This window comes from Protomyctophum parallelum, assembly GCF_964188405.1.
Source record: "Protomyctophum parallelum genome assembly, chromosome: 21".
NCBI classification, from domain to species: domain Eukaryota; kingdom Metazoa; phylum Chordata; class Actinopteri; order Myctophiformes; family Myctophidae; genus Protomyctophum; species Protomyctophum parallelum.
In genome coordinates, this window is record NC_139713.1 from 23,022,392 (window position 1) to 23,048,246 (window position 25,855).

Sequence of the window (25,855 nt, forward strand, 5' to 3'; positions counted from 1 at the left end):
CTATGTCCTACTGGGGAAACTCCCCCTGTCAGGTGATAAGAAGCGGCCTGCTTCCTCTTAGCAACAAGTAAGAAAGTGATCACACGACGCTGGTACCAACAGGACCCACCGACGAAAGAACATTGGATATACATTACTGAGGAACTGTATGTTATGGAAAAACTAACATTCATACTCATTCATTCATCTCCCCAGGTTGGCAGCGGGAGAGTAGTGTGCATGATTACAGTTTAGGCGTTGGCACCGGGTGAAAAACTGGGGAAAATGGGTTACAAAATTGTGGGATAAAAAACCCAGACCAAGACCAGTAAATAAAGTTTTTCTGAAAACATAGGATTTAGAACGCACTTCATTCTAAATGCCCTAATGTGCTTCTGTAGAGAGGAAAACGCTTAACAACAAAACTATGGTTTTCTCTTTGGATTACGGTTTAGTTTTTTCGGCAGTAGATGGTGTCCAACTGAACAGCGTATAGCTGCATCTAGACAATGTACAGACGATGCAGTACAAGCACTGCTGTGCATCAGAGGAGCAGATGGCACCAACACCAAACGTTATACAGTGAATCTAACGCTATAGCTTTGGGATTAGCAGAATTTGGCATTATAGCATGCTGTGCACAGTCAATTGGTTGAAATAGCTATCTACCCTTGCTTCAAACGAGCATGACAGCACAGCATGCTTAAAAAGAGCATGACGGCACACCTAAAATCAGCTGTGCTGATCAGATCAGACTCTCGAGGAGCAGACTCGCAGAAAGGTTGCTATTTTGAGAGAGAAATATAGATTGTGTGTGCACTGTGCAGACGTGCACAGTAGCAGTCATAGATTGTCTGCTGATGATAACCATCTGAGGCATTACAGCTACTGATAATCTACAGGAAAACAATGCTAACAATATAGCTGCAAGCAGCGATAAGACGGGGCCAAGCAATAAGACAAATCACACCCGTGTCAACTGAGCGGTGCAGTCTGCTCAACAACACCCGCTGGCTAGCTGCAGAAAGTTGTTCGGCATGAGGAGACGCATATGTTTATTGAAGTTTTATTGCTGACGGTTCATGAGCACCCTTTGCCCTCAACCATATTGCCAAGCCAAGCCGAAAACCGAATGGTTATGCCAGAACTGCTATTTTTGGCAGAAGAAGGGAGGAGAAACAATAAGGGATTAAAGTCTCTAAGGGCTTGGCCACTTAAAAACATACAGTATGCCCTTCTCTCTCTGTCTTTATGTGTCTCTGTCTGTCACCCCTCTCCTCTGCCTAGCCCTGTCACAAGTATTACATAATTGCAATTATTTTTGATGATCACAATTACTTTTGCATAATGGTCAGTTTCCAAACAAAAATGCAAATTGTAACGTTCCAATGTTCAATGACAAAAAACAATTAAATTGCAATGATTTGTGTGACAATGAATCGTCGACTGTCTCCCACTTCCATATTCTGTTTAATTTTAACCAACAGGAATCTGAATGCCAAAGGAACTCCTCCTAATATATACTGTATTACTGTATGTGTGATCATAGATCAACTTGCTGCTGCATATGTGTGGAGAGATTAAAATAGGGTGCATTTTTAATCCCAAAACGCAGTTTACTGTGCTAGGCATGCTGTCTGGAACAACAAAAATGTTGCTCTTTATTAAGTCGACGTTTCGGTCGTTAGACCTTCATCGGAACAGGACTTTGATTCTATTATCAGAGATCCCCTTTTGAACATTTGCACCTTTGTCCTATGCACCTGTCACCAACCTCTGAGGTGTACATTGGTCTTCTAAAAATACTGTACTATACTAAAATAAGATTCCACCTGTTTACCTGCTATGAGCAGTAAAAAAAATGATGTACGATGTACATTGATGTCATGAAGTGGTGGAACAGGACCTTTATTGATCCTGTGGAGGGAATTTCAGGTGCCAGACAGCACAGCCATTTATTTATTTATTTTAATTTATTTATTTATTTGACAGGGACAGCACTCATTAATCAACATGTCAGTTTTCACATCAATGTAAATGGGCCAGAGTTAGCCAAAGCTAAATTTCATCTGTAGTCCCTGGGCAGGCCGATTTAAGTTAGGTTACGTTCGGATATCCAGTTGTCCAGGACCGCCGATCCAACAAATATGACCATAATAGACATTCCAATATTATTGGTATATACTGATGACATTTGGGTTTTCATATACTGTAGTATATGAGAATAAAATGAACATAAAAGGGACACGGGTACCATAGAGACACACGGATACAGAGTTCTCCATATATGGGAACAAAAGCAACACAGACGGGTACAACGGGGTACAAAGCCTCCGACACTATGACTCAGACATTTCGGTTCAGAGGAACAAAAAGAGTCCTGCTGTTTCCTTGAATTTGCCTCCAGGGGAACATCCCAGTATATAATGAGGATGACAGGATTTTGGCCCAAATGTTTCCATTCCCACTAATCCCCAATGTACACACGTTCTGAATGCCCCTGCCGACAGATTCAGTAGCGCAGCTCGGAATCTGTTCATGACAGATTAGAGCTCGGCTGACCTTCTCCAGCTCAGCCTTCAGTCAGGTGCTTGCAGTGTGCTGTCACAGTTTGGGATGGATGCTGGCTGTCTGCTTCACCTTGTGACACTCTATCTCCCCCTCCCTCCGTCGCTCCCTGAATGCTGCAGCATACGCACGCACGAATGCACACACACCTACACACAGAGACATACACACAGTCTTGCTTCTACAGCTTTTGTGACTTACTAAAATACTCTATTATATACTTTATCTCCCCCTTTTGATTCTGTTGAAGGTCTCAAAAGCAAACCCCTTCGATATTTTAAATGGCAATAAAAGAGGAAGACCGAGGCAAAAAAAAAATATTGAAAACGTTTTTTTTAAAAGCCTTTATTGTAGCTAAGGCATGGCAAGAATTATTTTTTTTTCTTTACACCTACACGTTGTGGCACACTTCCTTTATCAAGCTGACGTGCTCCTTTTTCTCTCTCTGTGCTAAGTTTGTTGTACCGGTAGTTTCAATTCGCTGCAGCCACAGATTGGAAGGACCTATGAAAAAACTCTGAAGCTGGCCACTTCCATCTCTACGTCAGCTATTATCTAACTGCTTGACATTCTTAAAGACAGTCTGTCCCTCAGCCCAGTTTCATTCTGCTCTTTTATTCGGCTCCGTTTTATTGTGTGTATTTTAACCGTGTTGTGTAATTTATGACATTTGCATTGTTTTATATTGTGGTGTTTTTATTGTTTTAACGTGAATCTTACTAGCTCAGTGGTTGTGGTTAGTGTCCGCCCTGACAGTGGGAGGCCGGGGTTCCCAGGCTGGGTCATACCAAAGACTGTAAAAATGGGACCCAATGCCCCCCTGCTTGGTACTCGGCATCAATAGTTGCATTCGGGGTTAGATCAACTACAAATGATTCCCGGGAGTGGCTGCGGCTTACCGCTCCAAGAGATGGGTCAAATGCGGAGAACAACGTTCGCATACAGCAATGTGTGACACAAATAGTAGGACTTTTAACCTTTAATGTTGATTGTCTGTTAGCCCTCTCTCACTAAAGAGGCTTTGCAGTTATAAAATATGTGAAACTTCTTAATCTTTCTTTGCCTGGTAAAGAAGCTTAAAAACACACACACACACACACACGCACACTAATTTCTCTCTCACATCCACGCCTCTACACAAATTATGCTGTATGTACGATTGTACGGTAACCATGGAGACAACAAACAGTGGGATGCTGAGCGGGGAGGCGTGGACTGCTTGATTGACAGACCTGATGTTTAATGGATGAATCGTGCTTCTAGCGAAATAACAACTCCAGTCACACGTGTCAGTCTTACATACTGTTGGCACATATCTGCACTTTTGCTCAGTGGAAACCAAAGCTATTCAGTATGTTATGGGCCGACGTTAGGTGAATGGGTTGGGTAGAGAGTTTTGATTCCTGGCCAAGGCAATGTGTCGAGATGTTCCCTGAGCGAGACACTTAGAGTGTCGCCTAATGCAGTGGCTCCCAAACGTTTTAGCCTGTGACTGCAAAATGTGATGTCTCCCCGTGACCTAAACTAGTGAAAACTGTAGATCTACAAGCTCACAACACGTCGCTTCGACAGGTTGTGCGCTTGTAAATATGTTACAATGAAGTGTAAATTCAGCATACGCTTTTGAATTGTTACACAAAAAAATAATAACCGTGTTGCTCTTGTTTCTTTACTTCCTCTCCACAGGCCTTTCCACCCTTACCTAACGAGGCTGAGATTGCACACACGAAAAAGCTTTTCCGACGCAGGAGGAATGACCGACGGTAAGCATGCGCGTGCCCACACACACACACACATGTGCACGTTTGTATTAATATACTTGTGATAACTACGGTGAATACCATTTAAAAAAACATCTAACCCTGACGCCAAACATAGCCGATCTACAAGCACACTATCATCAACTAAAATGTGTTGTGAGCTTGTAGATCGGCTATTTCAGACTTAACTTAAACCTTAACTCCCAAATAAAAGTAAAACTTGTAGTAAAAATTTGTATCCTCATACTATACTTGATATGGCCCTCACAAGTATAATAATACAAGCATGCACGCACGCACAAAGACACACCTCGGGGAGAGAGCATGTTGTTTCCATGTTGATGTCAGACACTACAGTGCCAGGCCTAGAGTCTTAACTCTTCTCCCAAGCCAACGTCAAGACAGGAATGTAAGACTGCGTCATAGACGGGCAAAAAAAGACCGACCAGAGAATGCTAGTTTTTCATATTTAACGGGGCTGCTCCACTAAAAAAAGGAGTTGTTTTGTAGCACTCACTATGTTGTTGCCACAAAAGGAAATTCTTTCCCCTAGTTAGTGAATTAACATTTATTTGCTCATAATGTTCCTCGTATTTTGTAGATCATCAAATGAAATGAAACTAATCCCAAAAGCACTAGGTTGTACATTTAAGTCATCCATTACAACTGGGGCAAAGTCTTCCAACGTCTTTTGGAAAGCCTTTAAAGATGTCAGTTTTAGCCCAAATGTGACTTCATTCAAGCCAATTTTAAATTCCTGATATTTAAGAGAAAACCTCTCTCTTTCATTCTCTCGCCATTTCTCCCGACGTCACTGGAAAATATTTCCTCGGTTGCTAAGTAACAGACACAAAAGAAAAATATTTGGGTTGTCTTTGTGGATGAAAAGGCAAAAGAAGTTGAGCCATAAGAGAGACTTCTAGACTCTGTTTTGTATAAATGGTGGTGACTTGAGTGTTGAAGAATTACATCATTGCTGTCGGGGCAGAAACCTTGTATCGATATTTCCACATTTATTTGATTTTTTATTGTAAATGAATGCCTTATTTCACCGTACAACAGTGTGGACATTTTCTGATCTACTGTTATATCTACTGTTTTCTGTCTGGGTACTATACCTTTTTTAAACCATGAAAGTATTAACAAGAGCTTGTGATTAAATAATAAGTATATTGGAAGCATCCTGAAACGTTAGGGTTTTGAACATCAGGATGGATCAAACTAAGAAAACATTGATGAGACCAGTTATCATGAATTAAAGTTCTATCATTTCAGTCATGTGGATTCCATAGAATTTCACCAAAACCTAAATAGCTGATCTACAAGCTCGCAACGTGTTGCAGCTATTATTATTTTTATTATCAGTTATTTTAAGATGAATGCTTCTAAACATGTTTGAACAAGAATGGTCTCAGAAATATAATAATAGCCAATGTTAAAGCCTCAAATCTGCAGTGATTTCTTCAACTGTATGTGCAGTAAACAGGAGAATTACATAACAAACAGCAGCAACATAAAGAATGATACCTAAACATCGTCATGAAACTTTCAGCCATGACATTTTATTTTTGCCATATGCCATGAGTTATTGTTGACCCTGGCTTTGAGTCGTCACTGTGAACAGTCGGGGCGGGGGGGGGGGGGGTACTCAATTTGTTTAAGTAAAAGTATGAATACTGTAATGTAGAAGTACTCCGTTACAAGTAAATGTCTGCCATTAAAAATGTACTTGAGTGAAAGTACAAAGGTATTGGTATCAAAATGTACCAAAAGTAGAAAGTAAGACAGTTGTGCAGAATGTGGCATTTCAAGTTTTCAAATCTATAAAAATATTTTGAAAATGGCAGATCTACAAGTTCACAATGCGTCGCATCGCATGATGATCGAATGATTCCTTTAACGAAAACCTCTTCTCAGTGAAACAGATCTGAGTTGTAACCATACTTACACTGGTTCACTCTACATACACCAAATCTCGGTGCCCAAAAATAGCCAATCTATAAGATCGGCTTTTAGATATAGGCTATTTGTGTTGCCTCCAGAATAGGGTTGAAGTGGTTAAGGGCAGCTTCTCAGCTGCTTGGGTTGACCTACTGTATGTTCTGTGCGCGTGTCTGCGCCTATATGTCCATGTTTGCGAGGTGTGCATGCATGTGTGAAATTGTGGCCGCCAGGCACAAACCTTGTATCGACATATTTCATATTTTCATCTTTTATGTAAATGAATGCCTTAGTGAATGCTAGTGTCACGGAATAGTAGAAAAAATATCTGATCTAGATCTCTGCTGTTAATTTTTTTTTTAAAGCCATATTATTTTTTTGCTCACTTCACACGGGTGTGATTGTTTTTAATCAACATTTCAGAAAATATTCAGCTACGTATAATGACATGCCCCAAATCAGGACAGCAGGTGTGTTTTTGAGGAGCGCTAGCCTCTCCTATATAGAGGTTTAATGTTTGTTTTTCCTTAAAAACGACATGACATGAGTTTAATGTTTTTGTCTGATAATTAGGTCATAAAAGATGTGTATATATAGCGCCCCTCACTTCACACGTGTGTAATAAGAGGTATTAAGAGCTTGTGACTAAATGATAACCACATTGGATCCATATAGGACGCATTTCGACTTTGGACATGCAAGGTTTCCTGTCCGACTAGTAGCGACGACGTGTGAAATATCGCTGAAGGTTTAGCCAACCAGCGGGGACTTTTCCATCTCCAAACTCCTGGCCACTGTGCCTGTTCCCTCCACCTCTGGTCCTCCTCCTGACCCTGCAGGAGTGGGCTGAGTGCAACCTGTCCTTTTGGCTCTCTTTTGACTTACAAGAACCAAGCGAACCGTAAAGTATACAGGTTCAGGGTTTGTTTCCATATGAGATATATAGCTTTATATACTGTAGCTGGTTTTCAAAACCTCATTTGGAGTTTCGCTTTAACCCATTCTGACCGGGCACCCATTTTGGTGTCGGCATCATGTTATGCTTTAGCTATTTAAAAATAGCAGATCTACAAGCTCATATCGCGCCACCGAGTGGCGCGATACGAGCTTGTAGGTCTGCTATTTTTGAAAAATCTTATAGCGACTGACATTTTTAGAATCTGATCTCAGGTCAGAATGGGTTAATCAGACCAGTGTGTGTAGAGCGGAAACCTCGTATGAATCTGATCTCAGGTCAGAATGGGTTAAAGATGGAGTGCCACGATAATCCTGGTCTTTATACTCCCTGGCCAGCAGGGGCGCCTGATGGAGGGGAAAGGAACTGGTAGGAATAACGTTCTTTCCATGCGTGTCACCCTCTGTCAGGTGAAAACCGAAAAGAAGCGGCTTGGACTCTTAAGTGCAAAGATTCCGTTCCGGGTTCCCCTCCGTAGCCCAAAAGAACAATGTGTGTGCTTTCCATTGATGGTGTTGTCCCACCAGGCTATAACACAAACGTACAAACATCAGCCCCATGCAGCGAGCATCCCAGCCTATAACAGACTGCTGCTGCAGTTGTGTTCTTGCTGTTTGCTTCTCCACAGTAACAATATGTCTCAGGGAAGCCTATAGAACCTCCTGTCTCCGTCTGTACTCCAGGGAGAGGCACACACAGAGGTTGACGAGTCCTTCATGCCACAAGGCACAGAGACATTGAGATAGAGAGAGAGAGAGAGAGAGATCAGGGCCAGAGACAGTGTTTTGTTGTGACCGCACATTTTGTTTAGTTTTGGTCATAGACTTTTTGAATAAAATGTCATTTTCTTTAATTTAGTCAAATTTTTAGTTTTGGTCTAGGTTTAGTCAACTAAATATCATGTGTTTTTAGTCGATTTAATCTACAGTTGTTTTTGTCGACATAAATGTATTTTGGTGGGCCTTGATGGCGTCTTAATGACAGATTTTACAGTTGGTTGCATGCGGAAAATAGCAGATCTACAGTATACTATACATGCTTGGCACTTTGGGCAAAAAATAGTGTGTGTGTGTGTGTGTGTGTGTGTGTGTGTGTGTGTGTGTGTGTGTGTGTGTGTGTGTGTGTGTATGTGTGTGAGAAATGTGTGAAGTGAATTGATCATTTGACCCTTTTTCAAAGTCTCTTCCTACTGTACTGTGATTGCTGCTCCACATAGCAGATGTTATTGCTGGGCGACATGACTTCAATACATGTTTAGTTCACACTTTTGCATACATTATGATTATATATATACCAGATCTACAATGGGTAAATGTGTCTGCGGCCCAAAAATGGTCAACTCGGGACAGCGAATCTCAGGTGGGTGTCCGTCCCATCCATCACGACAGCCACCAATCACCACTGTCCTTTCCCGTCCCACGGTTACAATCTGTCCACCAATCACCACCTTCCTTTCCCCTCCCATGGTTACACCAATCACCACCGTCCTTTCCTCCTGTCCCATGGTTACAGCCGTCCAGTCATTTCACTGTTTTAGTTGCCATGGCATTCTTCACTCTTGTAGATCGGTGGTTCTCAGACGTTACTCTCAGAAATACAGACCAGTGAGGCTCCATTAGGGATGGGACCATATGAAAAGTTTGTCACGATTATTGTGGCAAAAATATTTGCGATGAACCATATTATCGCGATAATGAAAATACCTATTCTGGGAGGAACGTTTGCAATATATATATATATATATATATATATATATATATATATATATATATATATATCTACAAGCTCACAATGCGCTGCGAGCTTGTAGATCTTCTCTTTTTGACAAATCGATTTGTGTAGATTTAAATAAGAGTGCACCAAATGCACTCTTTACAGGTCTGTTTTATCTAAGTATAGAGGGTTTAAGTGGTACTGAATTTGCAGCTCAACAAAAGCTAATTTATCCTATTTAACGATAAATTCAAATCTCTTTAATTTAATTTTGTCACTATTGGCGATTATCGTCCCATCCCCCTAGGGTCCATTGGGTCATGGAACCCTAAGAGTCCCTGGACCCAGTCTGAGAGCCACTGTTGTAGACCCATGCATGTAGAATGGATTGTGTACTGTAGCTGCTGAGCTGCTAGATTGAGTTTTTATGTTTTGTTTTTTCTCTTTGCTCCTCTCCTTTTGATTTGCTTGTTCCTCCTTCCTGTACTCTTTTTCTTTTCTTCTGTCGTCTTCTCTTTTTTTTATCTCCTCCTCGTAATTGTTTTTCAACCTCCTTCGGCTTCCGTCGTGTTTTTTCCTGCTTCGCCATGTTTCTTTTTTTCCCATCCATCCCATTGTATCTCGCATGGTGGGATGGCCCTCCTACTTCTGCTTGTTGTAGAGCGAGTGGTCATCTCAGCCGGGACCATCTGACCGTAGTGCTGCCCACCGGCCCAGGGGGGAAACGGCGAGTCTCAGCCAGGTCAGTGGAAAACAGGGGGTCCGTGCAGGCCTGGGAACATTAACGGTACAGTCCAGTACGGCCAGGTCAGTGGAAAACAGGGGGTCCGTGCAGGCCTGGGAACATTAACGGTACAGTCCAGTACGGCCAGGTCAGTGGAAAACAGGGGGTCCGTGCAGGCCTGGGAACATTAACGGTACAGTCCAGTACGGCCAGGTCAGTGGAAAACAGGGGGTCCGTGCAGGCCTGGGAACAGTGACGTACAGTCCAGTACGACTGCAGACGTATTGGAAGTACAACCGTTTGGTTTCTCTTGTCAAGGTAGTGGTGGTGGTTTTGCTTTAATACATGATATCATATGGGGTAAAAAAGGTGAACAACATAACAATATAAGGTATAATTCTATCACAATTCCTCCCTCAGGCCACTCATCAAAAAAGCTGAGTAAGAACAAGACCAAGAGTGTCTAAAAGCCACGCTAGTTACACCCAACTGGACCATTAAACCAAGTTAAAGGAGTACAAAATGACAGGTTGTTTTAACCCTGGATTCATACTTGTCACATTCTTAAGCCAATAATTTGATGTCCAGCGGTGGTTCCCTGGAGACACAAAGGAGACTTTGTTGTGAGCTCGTAGTTCGGCTATTTTCACTATTTATCTGTGGAACCGAGTCAAACTAAATGCAATGCCTACAATTCCACGTGCTTGTCGGGGTGGGGTGTTCCCCAGTTCAAATAACGGTATGATTATTTGGGGGGGGGGGGTCACGGACTGAAAGGTTTTGGTACCCTTTGTCTTGAGAGATCATGTCAGAACCCCCAGATGCACACCCAATATCTAATATAAAGCCCACCAGTGAACTTTGATTTGTGATCTTGGATATGACAATTACCTCAGCTCTATGTGGCCTAAGGAACATTTTACATTTTTAGTTTTTGATCCTACCGGTAATCTACCTTTTAGAACAGTAGTGCCACACAGTTATTTCACAAGGCTATGTATTAATTCAAATGCATGACTTGCATCACTTTTTCTTTAAAGTTTCACTCAAAGAAAGACATTTTCAGAAGGTGACAAATTGCAGAATGTTGGCCTTCCTTCTCTGAGCAAAGTGGTCTCTTGTGTGTTCAATCCATTTAGTTTTTATTTTCACCTTTCCACTTCAGCCTCCACCTTCTTTAATCAAGGTTACCATTTGTATTAGTTTTTATGTGCTTTTGACTTCAGTCACGCTTACATTTTAATTTGTTATTAAAGTGAGTTTTCTAGTTTCTTTATTTTTTTTTCTTGTTCTCCTAGTTTCAGTTTGTCATGGGGTAGTCTGGCAAGATTCAAAAAGCTCAGAATAATACGAAAAGAGCAGATCTACTATCTCACAAGCCTTTGAACTTGTAGATATGCTATTTTCACATTGTTTGACAACATGATTCAGATTTTTTTTCTTGTCACTTAGATGCACTGTTTAGGTACATGTAAAATCAATTATATATACTTGCGCTCGGACGCTCATGATAAAAATCATGATAAGATTACCTAAAACCCTAAAACAATAAACACAGCAGGGCAAGATTATCAGTCAAAGAAAGTGCATAGTGCAAAGTACAGAGAGTTATTGCCCAGTCACTTTTGACTGTCCGATGTCCTGTGAAAACATTTAAATACTGTTCCTTAGTGTGCGCTTTGAGGATCTTGTATCCCTTCACTGTGGGGTCTTTATCGATCCCCAGGGATTTATTGAGGCAGACGTCCTCCAGACTAGTCAGCTCACACCCAGGGATGTTCTCAGCAGTGCGAAAGACCCTCCTCAGCGCCTTGTGCTGTAAAGACACGTAGGGGACATTTTCTGTATGATTTTAGTTCATTTTTAGGGTTCGGAAATCGGACCGTTCACGTCATTTTCAAATGACGAATAGTATCAATATTATATCCATAGCATGATATTAGACTGGATATTGTCTGTGATTTTGGATATTGTACTATTGTTATATGGCATAAGTGTTCTATAAAAAAGAAATATCGGATCTGGAAACATTCGGCAGATACTCGATCGGAATCTGAGAAAAAAACCATGATCGGGACATCCCTATTTAGTTTTAGTTAATATTTTGTAAACACACTATACAGTCTCTGTGAGTTAACTTTTTGTCTGTAAAGCCTCAACAAAGTAGGGCAATAATTTATGAAAAGAAAACAACACAAGAATGTGAAATATGAGGATTCTGCCCGACGGCAACGCTATAATAAAACATTCTCTCTGTCTGGAACTATTATAAACTAACTGAATGCTTGTTGGCAACACGTGCCCCTCCGGTTGCAATGCCCATTGTATCCTGTTATATCAGGGAACTCCTTGTACCCGCTGTTATGGTACCCTACCCATTGTGCCCGTTGGCGTGCATGTGGGTATACGAGGGGAAATAAGGGAGGGCCTCCTCCTCCTAACACTTGTTTGTTTTGTATGTTTTGGAGAGGTGGAGGAGTGTGTGTGTGTGTGTGAGAGACTGTGAGTGTGTGTGTGTGATCAAAATGACTTCACTCTTTAAGAAAACTTCTTAAGAAATAGTTATTCAATTTCCATACTTTGCTATGGCATGAGACTAAACCTTTCACTCCTTTTTAAATTAACAATACTTTAACTTGAAGTTGGCGCGATGTGGTTTTGAGATTGGACTGGTTTTCCTTGCTGCTGTACCACATACAGTACAGTACAGAAGAGAGGTAGAGAAGGAGCGCAAAACCCATATGTCAGTGTCCAGAGTAGAGTGTGCTAGGGGGAGAGAGAGGGCATGCCATGGAGCGCCACTCGACCGCATGGCTAAACAAAACCCATCTCATTCCAGGAGACAACAACAACGAACACAGAGCGGCGGAGGAGATGGAGGCAAGAACCAGAGTCAACAACAACAGCAGCAACCATCACTGCAGCAGCAGAGGGACCAACAGCTGTCCCCACAACAACAGCAGCAGAACTCACCGGAGCAACCAGGAGACAGCCGGAACAACGGCAGCGGACGGCCCCCTCGTGGTGGCGGGGGGCGCCAGGGGGGCCCGCCGCCGCACCACGGCTACAGTCAGAACCGCCGCACCTGGCACCACAGCCAGAAAGGACAGGGTCACCACGGACAGATGCACCTCACTGGTGACAAAGGACTAACCCCCAGAACCACCAAAGAGACCGCCGAGAATGTCAAGGAGCCCGGCCCATCGCCGCCGCGGGAGCCTAGAGGCGGCGGCGGCGGTGTCAGGGGTCCCGGCGAGTCGCCCACGTCCGCATCGACGGAGTGGAAGGAGTGCGTCGCCACCAGCCCGCCGGGGAACAGGGAGGCGGGCGAGAGCCAGCTGGACCGGCCCCAAATCAGCCTGCTGCAGTCCTCCAAGGAGAGGCTGAGAGGCAGGCTAAAGGACAAGGTAGGAGGAAAGCTGCTTACTGCGTGTCAGTCTGCATTACTGCAGTCAGCACGCACGCGCACACACACACACACACACATACAGTACTGTACACACATTTACACACAGTTACACAGTTTTTATTACTGTAGTTGTGAGGACAGAAAAAACGGAATTTTATAAATGCAGTTTTTTTTTATCAGAAGTCGGGCGCCCAAAACAGCAGATCTACAAGCTCGTAAAGCGACGCGGTGCTTGTAGTTCGTCTTACTAGTCGTGAAAATATGCATTTCCACTGAATTATGTTCAGTCACACCCACAGACATGCAGACTCAGATCATCAAACATTAATCTTTGCTTTGTTCATTGTGTTACTATTCACACACACGCACGCATGCACGCACACACAGATTGTGTATTTTAGCATGAAGAGGGTAGAGGTGTTCCCACAGAGGAGCTAAAGTAGCTGAAGCAGCATTAGCTAAGAGTCTTTGATGTTTTCCTCTTGGTGTGTGAAGTTAGCTAGCCACCTGCTGTTAGCTTCCTCACTTCCTCACTGCAAACCCTTATACCACCAGGTTTGATTTGGTAATTCTGGCTCCCCAGCTGACCTAGTAGGGCATGTGGTTCTCAAACTAGAACAGAACAACGTTCCCAAAGTGGGAGCCGCAAGTCCAGGGAGCGGCAATGGATAAGGGGTAGAGTGACCGGATGGGAACCGCAAGGTTCCCAGTTCAAACCCGGGCTCCCCCCTGAGTTTGTGTCGAAGTGTCCTTGAGCAAGACTCTGAACCCCTAATTGCTCCCGATGTGCACGTTGGTGCCTTGCATGTTTTCCTCCAGCATCAGTGTGTGAACGGGTGAATGTAATGCACAATCTCTGTAAAGCGCCTTGGATAAAGGCACTATATAAATGCACCATTTATCAATATGACGGAGACAGACCACCAAACCTCCTCGCCATAAATTGACGGGCTTAAAGGCTCATAACGCATCATAACGTTGCTACAAGTGCTGTGAGCTTGTAGTGTAACGGTTTGACTTTACAAGGAGATAGCCGTACCACATGAACCTGGAAACCATTGGCCAGGGATAGGTTACCCAAAAAGCAAACCTTCACTCAATACAACAGTAAATCAGTGAATTCACACAGACACAGAAGAACTCAGTTTGATTTGTTTGTATTGATGATTGCAGCCCACACCCAAAATCCAGTCCAGTTTCCCAGGTACCACAGTAGTAGCATTCACAGACACTAATATATATATATATCTATATTCAGTACCCAGTACAAAAAATTTCAATTATTGAATGAATACCTCTGTTAGACCCAAAAGAAAACAAATAAAATCCCACGGCCTGTACCGGGGTGATTAGAACGAGGCAACAGGGTGTGTGTGTATGAGAATGTACAGTATGGGGGGGTAGGGGGGCAGATACCAGTCAGTGAGAGAGCAGCTCCGTTGCTGAACGACGACAAGACAGACACACGAACAGTGGAAAACGCCCCAAGGATTGACTTCTTAGGTTTCTCTTCTCCACACGGATCCGATTGTAGCTGGGTCTTCATTCATAAAAAACGCACCGCGCGGACTGACTCGCGTACGCGACCGCTTCTCTCCACTCCAGTCTGGCTTCTCTGTGACAGGGGCCGCGCCATCTTGGCTACGGTTCCATTCATAGAACGGAAGCGAACGTAACGATTGTCGGGGGGCGTGTCGCTGCGCTGACGTTAGTCTGTGTGAGTACTGGGATGTACGTGGACATGAAAACTTGTGGTGGTGTGAGTGGGTGCCTGTGTGCGATAGCCGATCGCTACAGTAGATCTATTTTTCAACAGCTAAGTTAAGCTATAAGGTGACACAGATCTGTCTGTCTGTCTGTCTCTCTCTATCTCTCTCTGGGTCAGGAGGAGGTGGGTGCGGAGCGGGCCACCTCCATGCCCCAGCGCATGGACCGGCTGGTGGAGCTGCTGAACATCATGAGGAGCAACGGCAGCGGCGTGGAGCGCCAGCTGGCCTCCTTCATGGAGGAGGCGCAGGGGGAGGCGCAGTCCGAGGAGACCCTGTCCGAGGTGCGTCCGTCCCCCCTCCCAGCCGCCATGTGATCTCATCTTATCTAGCCTGTATGGCTAATTAAGTTAATTGCTTATTGATGTTTACAGCCCTGGTGTCGGTGTGTGAGGGGCAGTGGTGTCCGTTGTAAAGATTTCATGTGAGCTTTGACCCGTGCATGTGGTCCAGGGACTCGGGGTCCTTGAGGGGCTTCCAAACTGACCCTTAGAAGTCTGTAACTCCGACAGTATATATGGGGTCCGTTTGGTTCCGTTTGTATACTGCTACTGATCTACTCCATTTCTCCGTGCAGGTGGTTAGCACCATCTACTCTAAAGCTGTGTCGGACCGGAGCTTCGCCGCCACCGCCGCCCGGCTCTGCGACAAGATGGCGCTCTTCATGGTGGACGGCACCAAGTTCAGGTCCCTGCTCCTCAACATGCTGCAGGTGAGATGCATCATGGGACACAAAAACAACAACACCGGGTTGAAAAGGGGTTAATGTTCAATAAATCTTCAGAAAAATCCATAACGCACGCACACGTGCATAAATGCATTCATGCATGCGGCCGTGTGTGTGTGTGTGTGTGTGTTGCTTTTTAAATGTCAGTGGGTTAATGAAGAAGCCCTGGAACGGTGGCTTGAGAGACACTGACTAGACTTATTTCAAAACTGGACTTGGAAAATGCCACGGGAGGCCTTAGTTGTGAGCTTTGTGCCACGCTGCGAGCTTGTGCATCTGCTATTGGACATTTTTGAAAAATCTTGAAGGTGTTTGAAAAGGGCATTTGTAGAAGCGACCTCAGCAGGTCTTAATGGGTTAAGGTGCCGGTATGTAAGTTCCAGTCACAAATCGGCCATGAAAACACGGACTCAACCACCACAGCTGCCCTTTAGCCCTCATTTATATTTATCAGTGTCACGCGCCGTCAGGACGGGTGGCGGTGCGTGACACTGACTGCGTCCGACTGTAAATCTGCCATCTCTCCTCCACCTCCTGCTCCCATCCTGCTTACAGCTCCTCACCCAGAGTGGCATGGATCAGTCGCTCCCTTCAGTACCTCCCTTCCTTTATCCCCTCATCCCTCACTCCTTTTCTAAATGCCAGATAGATAGCTATGCCCCACACACACACACACACTGCCGCTGGTTTCCTTCTGATGACACGCAGACTTAAAATGTTAACCCACCTGCTGCATCACCACACTTTTACCCTTTCACCTCCTTCCCTTTCTGCTGTCATTATTCTCATATTCTCATATTTGCATTGCATAGTTGCCGATACTATACCGTATACTATGGCCGATATTTTGTCCTAACCGCTATATGGATTTGAGTGTGGTCAGCCACACTCTACCTGTTCTGTCTTTGAGTGTGGTCAGCCACACTCTACCTGTTCTGTCTTTGAGTGTGGTCAGCCACACTCTACCTGTTCTGTCTTTGAGTGTGGTCAGCCACACTCTTACTCAAATGTAACTTAACTATAGTTTTTGTGAGTTCTGCAGAGTTTGGTGGTTACTGCAGGGCTCTGTTGTCACGGTTACGTTCCTGCAGGCTATGGGATATCCTTCACATTTTTCAATCCCATTTTGTCTTTGCTTCTGGTAATGATCCGCTAAACGGATCATTACCTCTCTGTCTGTCTGTCTGTCTGTCTGTGCGTGCGCAGTTGTCATCTGGTTGTCAAGTACGGCGGTTGTCTGTTTTGAATGTGTGTGTGAGGCCTGTGAAGTTTCCCTGTAAGAAGTGTGTGTGATGCTTGTCACCCCAGTGTTACAACCTCACTGGGCTCTATAACGTGTGTGTGTGTGTGTGTGTGTGTGTGTGTGTGTGTGTGTGTGTGTGTGTGTGTGTGTGTGTGTGTGTGTGTGTGTGTGTGTGTGTGTGTGTGTGTGTGTGTGTGTGTGTGTGTGTGTGTGTGTGTGTGTGTGTGTGTGTGGTGTGTGTGTGTGTGTGTGTGCATCCCACCTGCAACTTACTGTAAAAGACAAACATTATGACAAAAGCTGTTTTCTGTAAATCACATCTATCCCAAAACAAATTCAATTCATACTTTGTTACTCATTTTGCATGTACTGTACACACCATCTCCTCTCTCAAACACAGACACACACACACACACACACACACAGACTGAGCCTGTGCATTTCTTCCCCCCAACAGAAGGACTTCTCTTGTCGGGAGCAGCTGCAGCAGCGTGACGTGGAGAGGTGGCTGGGCTTCATCACCTTCCTGTGTGAGGTGTTTGGGACCATGAGGAGCATCGCAGGAGAGCCCTTCAGGGTGCTGGTCTGTCCCATCTACACCTGCCTGCGAGAGGTTTGTGTTCTCAATGTCACAGTGTCCCAAAGTCACACACAGCTACACCTGCCTGCGAGAGGTTTGTGTTCTCAATGTCACAGTGTCCCAAAGTCACACACAGCTACACCTGCCTATGAGAGGTTAGTGTTCTCAATGTCACAGTGTCCCAAAGTCACACACAGCTACACCTGCCTATGAGAGGTTAGTGTTCTCAATGTCACAGTGTCCCAAAGTCACACACAGCTACACCTGCCTATGAGAGGTTAGTGTTCTCTATGTCACAGTGTCCCAAAGTCACACACAGCTACACCTGCCTATCAGAGGTTAGTGTTCACAATGTCACAGTGTCCCAAAGTCACACACAGCTACACCTGCCTATGAGAGGTTAGTGTTCTCTATGTCACAGTGTCCCAAAGTCACACACAGCTACACCTGCCTATTAGAGGTTAGTGTTCACAATGTCACAGTGTCCCAAAGTCACACACAGCTACACCTGCCTATTAGAGGTTAGTGTTCACAATGTCACAGTGTCCCAAAGTCACACACAGCTACACCTGCCTATGAGAGGTTATTGTTCACAATGTCACAGTGTCCCAAAGTCACACACAGCTACACCTGCCTATGAGAGGTTAGTGTTCACAATGTCACAGTGTCCCAAAGTCACACACAGCTACACCTGCCTATGAGAGGTTAGTGTTCACAATGTCACAGTGTCCCAAAGTCACACACAGCTACACCTGCCTATGAGAGGTTAGTGTTCTCAATGTCACAGTGTCCCAAAGTCACACACAGCTACACCTGCCTATGAGAGGTTAGTGTTCACAATGTCACAGTGTCCCAAAGTCACACACAGCTACACCTGCCTATGAGAGGTTAGTGTTCACAATGTCACAGTGTCCCAAAGTCACACACAGCTACACCTGCCTATGAGAGGTTATTGTTCACAATGTCCGAAAGTCACACACACACATGTGCACACACACACACACACACCTACACTTGCCTCCTACTAGACTCTAGTCAGTGGTTCTCAATCTGTGGGTCGGGACCCGGTCCCCACATGATTTTGGGACGACGGTAAAGTAAAGACTATTACTGCATCAAAAGTAATGATGGTTAGGATTAGGATTTGTACTGTATCTTCATGTCGCTGGCTTCCATCGACAATGGATGGGAAACTGTAGCTTAGCTTTGTATCTTCATGTCGCTGGCTTCCATCGACAATGGATGGGAAACTGTAGCTTTGTATCTGCCAGTGTGAATGTGAACGCTTCATTTCAGTAAAACCTCTGATCTACACGATCATCTACACTACGTGCCAAGTTCAGAGTTCACCGTTCGGTTTGCGGTTTTGAGTTGGCGTTTAGTGCTGTATACTCACCTCTCTTTAGTATATCAAACATCTTCAAAGCCTTCAGTATGGGGATCCTCTCCACCTACAAACCGGTTCCCTTTCTACTCGCCGCGTACAGATGTCGGACAGATGAACCTGAAACCTGAAACCACAATGACCCGGCTCACTTCCCTTTTTAAAAGAAACACGCTTCCTTCTTTTTGGTCAAAGCCAGTCTAGACGTTTTGATACCGCAGTGGGTGGTGGTCCAGACAGACAGTCAGACAGACTGTAAAGCACCGGACTCTCTGTTCAGTTCCCATCTGTTGTCACTCGCACCCGGGTGGAAACCTTGTATGTCCACTGTCCAAAACGGTTCCTTTTTTATAATTATCTTTAAAAGCATTTGAAAATAGTGAAAAGAGCAGATCTACAAACGAGCTTGTAGATCTGCTATTTTCAATTCAAAGGAGCTATGTCACATGTTAAATATAGAAGGTAAACTTTGACAGAAAAAGACACGCTCACCGTATAGAAAATAGAAGTAAAACTCCTTAGACTGAGACTTAAAAATCCTTTTATTTTATCATGCTCATAAAGTGCTCTGTGCTCAAAGTGCAATTAAAAAGCAAACATTTCGGTCCTAAGACCTTCGTCAGTGCTACATCTGTATATATTTCAGACATGCAAAAGTGTAGCTTTTCAAATATGGGACCTATGTGATTCATGCAAATCCGTTAAAAAAATGTTTGTGAGGGGTGAGGGGGTCTGTGGGTGGGGGACTGGGTGGAGCCCTAGCCCGCTGCCCGGAGCAATGAGCAAGAGCATTCTCTGACGGACTAGTCTCGTGCGTGCATGCGTGTGAGTAAATAAATAAAACGCTTGATACATACAACTTGTAGTCCTACATCACCCCCCCCCCAGGGCTTACATATACTAAATATATATATTAAAAAAGAAAACATGCAGCTCAACTGTTGATTAAGGAGAGGATGGTATACATTGACTAAGGCTAAAATAATGAAGTAAACTGACCCTGTTGACTGTATTATAATTTATTATTTTGCCAGTGAATATAATTTCTATTTTACATGATATGAAGAGTGTAACTGTAAGGGATTTTGAGATGGGAGTGTGATTGCTGGACCCGTTTTTTAAAATCACACCTGTGTGAAGTGAGTGGCACTCTTATCATCTTATCATCCATTCATTGTCATTTTTGTGACTAATTAGGACAGAAATCTACTGAATATAGGAGGGGCTAGTGCTCCTCAAACTGTTGGAGTAAATTAATTGTTCTATGACTATCAGGAAATTTATGTTAACATCTTGCTCAATACTGACTATAGATTTGTACTGATTTAGTAAATAATCATCTGTCATTTTTGAGTGGTGCAACCACTCAACCACACTATAGACGGCTACAGTATGTGTGTGTGGCTGTGTCCCTGGCGGTGTCACTGGGTCTGTCCCTGGCTGTGTCCCTGGCGGTGTCACTGGGTCTGTCCCTGTGTCATTGGGTCTGTCCCTGGCTGTGTCCCTGTGTCATTGGGTCTGTCCCTGGCTGTGTCCCTGTGTCATTGAGTCTGTCCCTGGCTGTGTCCCTGTGTCATTGGGTCTGTCCCTGGCTGTGTCCCTGTGTCCCTGGCGGTGTCACTGGGTCTGTTCCTGGCTGTGTCCCTGTGTCATTGGGTCTGTCCCTGTGTCCCTGGGTCTGACCCTGGCTGTGTCCCTGGGTCTGTCCCTGGCTGTGTCCCTGGGTCTGCCCTTGGCTGTGTCCCTGGGTCTGTCCTTGGCTGTGTCCCTGGATCTGTCCCTGGCTGTGTCCCTGGCTGTATCAGAGCACGAATATAGCGTTATAGCATTTGTTCACCACCAAGTGTCACTGTTGCACAGCCTAACACACAGACACACAGGCCGGGGCGGAGGGCTAGTACAGTGCAGGAAGTAATTATTTTGAACATCTTTCTACATACTGAGAGTAATAGATTTGTGCTGATGACTCTTAAGTGTAGTATATACTGCCATTTTCACTATTTAAATGACAAGTAGGGCATTCATTTAGGAAAAAAACCCAACATAAAACATTGGAGATGCAATGTTTCTACCCGACAGCAACGATATCCACAAAATATACAATGTTTCCGACAGATGAGTTTATTAGAGAAGACGAGCTTTGAAAGCTGAGAGCTGAGAATTTACCCCCGAAGAGAGTTCAAATGGAACCAATTACGGGTCCATTTGTACTGTCTTTGGTGTTAAATTAAATAGTTAGGTTTCTCTGCGCAGCAGAGTGGAGTTACAGTGGGTAATGTATTTACCTGAGCCACAGGAAGGGAGCAGGAGAGGAGACAGAGAGACGGCACAGTGAGTGAGCAGAGAAAATCACACCGTGGTTGAAATATCATTTATAGAGGTGATGATAATCGTCAACGCCGGAGGCCGCGTGCCATGAAGTTTTTACTACCTGTGCCTACGTCTCTGCCAAGTTGGCTCACACACACACACACACCCAGCTCCACACACACACACCACACACACACACACACACTACTTGTATCTAACAAAAATTCACACAGTCGCGCACACACACACACACACACACACAAACGATTGAGGCAATCCACTATCGATTACCTAAATTTTATTCGATTATAATGGTGAATTAGCATTTCATTAAGTTATCCTAATTAATATAGTGATCAAAAACTAACTAAGCATTAGTACAGTGCCTTCCTCTTTTTTCTTTTTAATATAATCTTTTAAATGCGGCCTAACCAGGAGATTGTCATTAACCTATTATGAGCTGAGGACGATTCTAGAAATTCTTCTTTTTAATTTGCTTTGAGAAAGGCTGATTGCCGAAATGCATTATTTAGCGTTCTCAATAGAATGAGAAACGGCATCTGAGCCAGTCTTGCATCTTTTATTTTGGAGTGTCGCTTTTTTCCACTTTGGTGGTTTACGATTGAAGTTATATTTATAGCTGAGTACCCACTGCCTAAACTTAGGACAGCACACCTACCTTTCTTTCTTTAGCCCATTTTGGGCGGGAACACCTTTTGGTGTTTTAAACATTATGTTATAATTTAGCTATTGAAAAATAGATCTACAAGCTCGTAGCTTGTAGGTCTGCTATTTTTGAAAAATGGTGAAAATATTTATTTCAGAAAACTGGAGGATTTAGAATATTTTTATTTTATTTTGAGGTCAGGCCTACATGGGTTAGACGATTCTCCAAATGTCTTCTAAATGGTAACGGTTATCTCAAAAACGTGTGATGCTATATCAGTGGTGCTCAAAGTTTTTGTATTTGGCCACCGATCCCCATCTCAAAATAACTGCGATCCGCTCATTTGTTGTTCCCTGCCCACACACACACTCCCAACACATCTACGTTGTCAACACGGACCCATATTCATTAGCCTTAACACAAACACTACATCTGTTCGTGCTGTTGCTATGAAACTGCCCATATAATGTCACCATTTAGCTTCTAGATAAAAACAGACGTCTCCACATCAACATGGTCCAAAACATTAAGCTTGCATTAAGATTAGGATAAGATTCTAGATGAGCTTGATTTTAATTGAGAAAATCCATGTCAATCGCATTGAAGACATTAGTCACCCTTCAAATGAAACGTCACAATTTTTAGATTCTACCTTTTTCGTAGATCTATCTTTTTTTCTTTGTGTTTTTACAGCTTTGATGTCAAGCATTTTTTTTAGCATACTTTAGTTGGTGTACAGCATGTCTGCTTTTAACCACTTACAGTATGGCCACTTCACCTATTGTCAACCTATCTTCATATACTGGTCCACAATAATGCTCATGGTAGTACTATTTCTGTCTGCGTCTCGGCGGAGGGCTGTGGATAGTTCAGAAACCTGCCTACCAGTGAGTCAGTGACATCATTGGTAGGTAAGATTTCAACCTTTTTTTATATTTGATTTTATTAGTCATATAAACGGAAGTTATTGTAAAACAAGAATGACTCTCAGTCATAAGTAACTGCCACGTGCAACAAACTCTTGTAGTGCCCGTTTTCATTCGTTTTTCACTCACTGTTTTGTTATGGTTGTCCTCTAGCTCGAGCTAGCTCATAACATTAGCTTCTGTTGTCACTCACTCTGCGTTGCGGTGTTCAGAGTATGGCAGAACAGACATTATAGTGAGGATCAGTTATATGAAGATGAGTTGAAAATGGGTGATGTGCTCCTCTATTTAAGTGTGGGCCTATGTGACACGTTGTGAGCTTGTAGATTGGATGTTTTCGCACATTTTTATTTTCTTTCTAAAATTCGCCCAAAAATGGGGATGACAGAGTCAATGCTGTACCATGCCGATCTGGTACATCGTTTTTAAAAAGAGTCAATTCATGTCCAGGCCTTGGACGAGCATTGAGCATTTCTGCATTTTTGGAACCACATCACAACACGCAAGCGTTGCAAAAAATAAAATGAAAACACAAGATGATCTTTCTCAACTCCTTGCCTGGGTTTCCTGTGAATCCACCGCATGTTTTCCAATGCTTGTTAGGTTTGGCAGAGCAGCGCTCTGAGAAACAATGATGAAGACTAAACCTGTTCTACAGGGGAATGGGGTTTTCCTTTCTGGCAAAGCCCTGTATTATTTAGTCCTGTGTTTATCTGGCACGCCAGCATCCAGGGAAGTGAGTAGGTACGAACAACTTGGCTGTTTGAGTCTTGTGCGTGAGTGCGTGTACTTTCACGTGCATTTCTGAAGGCCAAATGTCCCAACAAGTCTAGTAGAATTTCTGAAATGGAGATTGTGAGGACCATGTTCCTGGTCCTACAAGGAAAATAGATTTGGGCAGTTATACATATAATTATGAAAAGATTTGTGCTAACATTAGACATTTAGAGGTTAGGATTAGAGTTTAGGTTTTAACTTTTAAGGCTTGGGGCGCACGCGTGCGTGTAAACACTGCTCATACAGAATTAAGGAAGGGTTTAAATGCTTGCTGATTAGCTCTTTCCCCTGGCCGAACGCCTGGCGTGCTGCCTTCATGCCAGTTTGATGTCTTGCAGGAAAATAATATTTATCATAAGGATTAGCAGCATTAGTCATGTGTCTAATCCTGTTCATGTGGCATCCATTCAAATATGTTTCAATAAAACATCTTCCGAAACGTATTAGGTTTATGTATTTAGGACCTTATGACGTCGCTGTCGGATGGAAATCGTGCATGTCCGAAACCGTTCCTTATTATTACAATTTTTTTTATATTTTAAGGTAGTGAAAATAGCCAATCAACAAGCTTGTAGATCGGATAAAGTGGATTCCAGGGACTCTCTCGGTTCCTGTAGTGCGGTCCAGATGAACCCTTTACAGGTGTGTAACTCTTGACGGTATACAACAGGTCCATTTGGTTCCATTTGTATAATGTCAGAGTTCAGGGGACACCTTGCAATTTAAAAGTTTTAGAAGTTTTCAAGGTTCTTTATTATTTGTCTCCCGAGGAAGAAATTTGTCTTAGACCCCCCCGACGCTCATCGTATGATGAAGTAGGGCATTCGTTTACGGGATAAAAACAGAGATACAGGGTTTGGTTTGGGTTCCGTCTGTCGCCTTGTGTAATCTTTCGTTTTTTTAAATGGTGTCCTTTCTTGTCAACTTGCAGCTGTTGGAGTCCACAGATGTGAAGGAAGACGCGGTCATCTGCTGTTCCATGGAGGTATGGACGCACACACGTCATCATCATGATTTAATATCATTTATATTAGTCATAATCAATTTAATTATCAAAAAGGCAGAAACCTTGTATCTCCACATTTCTTGTTTTGTTTGCCACATATACCCTTGTGAGCTTTCAGATTGGCTATTTTCACTGCTTTTGAAAGGAAAATAATACAAATGTCTTGTCTATAGTGCCCAAATTTGGGACTATTACCTAGTCCCTATTCTAGCATATATATTTAAAAAAAAAATATATATGCTATCTAAAAATAACATGTTTAACATTGTGATCCGACACATACATTACATACAGTACATACACCAGACAGACACATGAGTCTGGATCTCTTCCAAACCCATCATCTGTGCTGCCGTTAAACATTAATGTCACCTCCCTCGACGGATTAGAGGAAAAACATGGCAGATGTCAGCAAACAGCTCCTCTTCCCTTACTATACATACTGTATGCGACCATTGACTCGCCATATTGGTTGCACATGCAGGCAGTGTACACGCATGCACCACACTGATGGCCAAGGCACAATTATTACATAATCACAATTATTTTCAATGTTACAATAATGTTCAACGGCAGAAACACAAATCGTTCATCGCAGTTATTTGAGCGACAATTAGACGTCAAGTAAAATGTCATAATCGTGACAGCCCTGGCGCGTGTCTCTATATGCGACAGTGACAGACGGCGTGTCAGCCATGCTGACGTTGTCCACATGATTGTGTCGCTACAATCACACACCCAACGTGTTCACGGTTCAGAGTCATTGAGATGACTCGTCTCGTCAGTACATCTGTTACATGTATAAGTCAATCATGTTTTGTATGCTGCACATTTCATACAGCATACACAATTAAAATAACTAGATTGTGTATATACAGTGCAATGAAACCAATGAAAAGAACTATAGGTACTTACCAGGGGGGCAGTCAGACAGATATTTTGTGAAGCCACTATGGAAATCACGATTTCCTGAAAGTTCATATAATGGCCTGTTGTGGCGCTGTCATTGGGCCCAAAAAAAACCATAGCCCCATAGAAGTCCATGTATTTGGGCCCACCTTCACCTAGACTGTATTACCTTAATAAACATGGTCATGAATACTTTCTGCTTCCAGTCACTAGTTTAAAGTCTCATTTCTAATGTCATAATATTCTTTTTGGAAAAGTATGGTCCCATTTATTAAAGAAATGACCATAAAGTCGCGTATGTTCTGAGGGGCGTGGCTACCGTTACAGTCTATGATCGGGATTCCCCACCCACTCGAGTCAAAATAAAAACCAACTAAGAAGAAGGGGGGAAGTCCCGCCTCGTTGTCTGAGCCAGCCAATGGGCCAGCTGGGCCCAAACGGATCTAGAAAGATGGCGACTTACAATAAAAGGACTGACAGGCTTCATTTTACGTTCATGTTAGACCCGGGG

The 25,855-nt window shown here is 43.5% G+C and overlaps 1 protein-coding gene across 3 annotated transcripts in view; it reads left to right on the top strand.

Annotated features, from left to right (window-relative positions):
- ctif (CBP80/20-dependent translation initiation factor) overlaps window positions 1–25,855 on the top strand; it is a 76,850-nt gene that overhangs the window by 46,864 nt on the left and 4,131 nt on the right. The window contains exons 8-14 of one of the 3 annotated variants that reach the window (XM_083794248.1): window positions 4,234–4,310; window positions 9,578–9,658; window positions 12,480–13,047; window positions 14,935–15,099; window positions 15,393–15,527; window positions 17,243–17,398; window positions 24,361–24,414. In XM_083794248.1, coding sequence (XP_083650374.1) covers window positions 4,234–4,310; window positions 9,578–9,658; window positions 12,480–13,047; window positions 14,935–15,099; window positions 15,393–15,527; window positions 17,243–17,398; window positions 24,361–24,414 — 1,236 coding nt within the window. The remainder of the gene's footprint in view (window positions 1–4,233; window positions 4,311–9,577; window positions 9,659–12,479; window positions 13,048–14,934; window positions 15,100–15,392; window positions 15,528–17,242; window positions 17,399–24,360; window positions 24,415–25,855) is intronic. The other 2 variants (XM_083794249.1, XM_083794250.1) reach the window with 2 other exon arrangements.